This window comes from Nestor notabilis, unplaced genomic scaffold, assembly GCF_000696875.1.
Source record: "Nestor notabilis isolate BGI_N333 unplaced genomic scaffold, ASM69687v1 scaffold11677, whole genome shotgun sequence".
NCBI lineage: Eukaryota > Metazoa > Chordata > Aves > Psittaciformes > Psittacidae > Nestor > Nestor notabilis.
The window spans coordinates 172,307-175,565 of NW_009935174.1; the positions used below are offsets into that span (position 1 = coordinate 172,307).

General features: G+C 50.8%; 1 protein-coding gene across 1 annotated transcript in view; it reads right to left on the reverse strand.

The window, feature by feature from the left end:
* Positions 1–2,941, reverse strand: part of SORL1 (sortilin-related receptor, L(DLR class) A repeats containing) — a 32,245-nt gene extending 29,304 nt beyond the window's left edge. The window contains exons 1-5 of the mRNA XM_010017717.1: positions 2,828–2,941; positions 2,615–2,740; positions 2,020–2,181; positions 623–690; positions 133–313 (exon numbers count right to left, since the gene is read on the reverse strand). Coding sequence (XP_010016019.1) covers positions 133–313; positions 623–690; positions 2,020–2,181; positions 2,615–2,740; positions 2,828–2,917 — 627 coding nt within the window. The 5' untranslated portion in view covers positions 2,918–2,941. The remainder of the gene's footprint in view (positions 1–132; positions 314–622; positions 691–2,019; positions 2,182–2,614; positions 2,741–2,827) is intronic.
* Positions 2,942–3,259: the final 318 nt, after the last annotated feature.

Sequence of the window (3,259 nt, forward strand, 5' to 3'; positions counted from 1 at the left end):
TCACCGGCTTTCCCAGGCATCCCGTGTTTTTTTCCTGGATCCCAGCACTTCCCAAGCTGACCTACTTCTGCCCAGCCTGCAGAAAAGCACCGACCACCACCCTCAGTGGTAAGTTCCTCACATGATACTCACCACAGACTTTGTTGCAAACATGTATTTGTCCCTGAGCTGGAAGTCTTCAACATCTTCCAGGATTACCTCTTTATTTTCTCGGCTTTGAAAGAAATCAGTGCTGCGAATGACAGTGGAAGCCCCAGAAGGCTCGTGCCGCTCGATGTACACTGTGTTTGGCTTGTCATAGGGCTCAACCCCCCTGGAAAGGACAAAAAAAGGTGGTGGTGGTGGTATCTCTGCACCCAGAGCAATGCAGAAGGCAGTGGTTAACAAGGAGCAGGAACGCTTTTAAGAGATGGGTGGGGAGCAGATAAGAACCAGGGTAAATGTGGAGCATTCCTGGGTGCCTGTGTTGTTGGCCATCTCTTGTCCCCATGGTGCAGGGTCTCTGCTGGGTTTGGTACCCAGGTCCCTGGTTTGCACAGGGCAGCAAATGAGGCAAGAGGTGAGGGGTGAGAGAAGACAGGAGCTGGGCAGGTGTCAATACATACGCAGGTGCGATACATACCAAGAAAAGGACTTCACGTGTTCCTGAATCATTATCCAGGTCTGGCCAAAATCATCTGATTTCCAGAGCTGCAATGACACGAGGAAGAGATGCCAGTGGGACTAGGCAACCAAAAGAGACCCAATCCTTTAAGGAGATCCCACCTCAGGCAGCAAAAGCAGAAAAGCAGGACGGACACGCGTCCATCGCAAAACCATTAGCTACTTTGATGACTTATCTTTAAGTGGTATTGCCTGGAGCAACAGCAATCTTTCTGGCTTCAGGGGAATAACCTAAAGAGGCAAAATCTGTCCACCTGGTTTTACAGCAACTCAGAAATAACAATAACTTGTTGTGATGTACTGGTGGAGGGCAACAGCAAGGGTAAATATCCGGGCAGAGCCGCCTACCCCTCAAAGGCTGCAAGCACAGCGACACGCTGTTGTTGCAGATGGCTGTTGTTGTGAACGTCAGTAAGGCAAAGGTCAGGAGGAGAGATAGCATCTTTCACTGCACCAAGGAAAGCAGCAGCAATAAACACACCTACCCGCAGGCACATCAGCTCCCCTGCGGATCCTGTCCCTCAAAGGGTCTGTGTCACTGAAACCAAGTACTACGGTGGCACCCAAGCTGTGATTTTTGCTACTGTTTTGCAGGTACATGGATGTGGCCAGCCAGACTCCAGCCTCGACAGCCAGTCTAGCAGCCTGCCCAGGGAAGATATTGCTTGTGGCCAGCTCTATCCCCCTGAGAAGGCATCAGTGGCACCCTGCTACCACCACTGCAAACAGCACAAACTGTATGTATCCCTCTTGGCTGTCCCCATCCACATGTTGGGGGATGCTTGTTTTGCTTAAGCTGCCTGAGTCTATCTGAGATGCTGTAATTACTTACAATCTTTACCCAATACCTCCAGGGGAAAAAGGAAGAAAAAAGAACATGTTTGTTTTCAAGAAGCAATTTGTTATGCAAGACCCAAAGCCAAACCACATGCCCACATGAAATACTGCAGAGGTCAGTCCTGCCTCAGTGCCAGCGTTCTGTGGTGAGTTACAACTGCAACAGTTGGGGAGATCAATACAGCCAGGAGCAGCGTGGATGGACCAGAATAAACAAAGGAAAAGGGAGAGGAAATCTTTAAGGAAGCCATGCTACAGGTACTACCAATGTACTGCTCCAGAGGTCAGAAACCAGACTGACCTGTAGGAAATGGGTGTCTTGGCCAATCTGGGACAGCTCTGCATGCAGCATCCTGAGATCAGACACCCTGCACAGTCAAAGCACGAACCCACACGGTGCTGGCATGAGGCAGGGTGGTTCTTGGCTCACTGTAAGGTCTATGGGGCATGTAACAAGCCTGGTGGAATGCCGCAGTAGAGGCAGGATGCTGGCTCTCCCATCTAGGTAGAAGTGCTCACCTGTTTTTTAGGATGAGACCTGTCGAAGCCCAAGAGGAGGTTGGGGTTCCTGCTGTGCAGGAGGAGGTCTGCTGCTCTGAATGGAATCGAGAAGCCCTGGATAGTGTTGCAGAAGTCGGTGGTGATCCAGAGGTACGGGACAAAGGCATCCACAAAAATATACTGGGAAGAGAGGGACCAACAAGGAAGAAGGAGAGCAGGCAGTCAGGCTCCAGGAGGTCACAGCAGAGCTTGGGCTAGCAGTAACAAGGGCACACATCCCGGGGGAGCCTTTAGCAGGACAAACTCTGGAGGAAAGGAATTTTCCTGCCAGGAGAAAGGTGACCTTGGAGTGGGTAGATAAAGCCTGAATTAACATTCGTGTCTGTAGCTCTGTAACCATGTTAGTGATGGCCACACAGCTTGTCACTCTATTGGGATGTGCTGCTAAGGATGCAGTCACTCTGTGATACCTTTACAGGTACTCCTCCCATACCAAGGAGCAGCTATATTGCTGTGGGCACTGTCACCATGGTATAACAGCCCTGGCACCGAGGGCCACGTGTGGTTGTGCTGCTGGTGGCAATAAAGTGGCCCTGCCCTGCAGCCTCCTCACCCTCTTGTTGTCGGCTGGGCTGTGGTAGAACTGGGCCATGGCCACCTCGCTGCTGTTCCCCGTGCTGAAGCTGAACCTCTCCGAAATCTTCTTAAAACTCTTCCCATAGTCATAAGATACATAAACCTGCAAAGGAGAAGTCCCAGAGTGACACTGTGCCTGGTACAGAAGCTGAGCAGGTACCCCAGGGCAGCACCAGGTTGCATTACTTACATCGCTGTTTTTGGGACCCAGCAAAGACAGGCTGTCTCTGGCCAAGGCCACAATCACATTGCTCTTCTCTCCCGCCCAGTGAACCACCATCTGATTGTGGGAATCATTGAGGCTGACCTGCAACACCAAGGAAAAGGACACCCTGAGCCACAGCTTTGCCTGTGGGGACTGTCAGAGAGCAAACAACCGCTTGTACCATCCCTCCTTGAAATACACAGACTGCAGGGAAAATTATTCAAACCAGAAGGCCTTCATCCTACTTCCAGCTCCCAGTGGGAGGTAAAGAGAAGGTTTCCCTGTGGGAGTGGTGTTCAAGCATGGCCTCATGTAAAGCAGCATCTTTCATGAACACGTTGGCAAAATACAAGCCTGTTTTCCCTTTATAGAAATAGGATTCTGGACATGTGTGCATGAAAACTAAAACCAAGGACG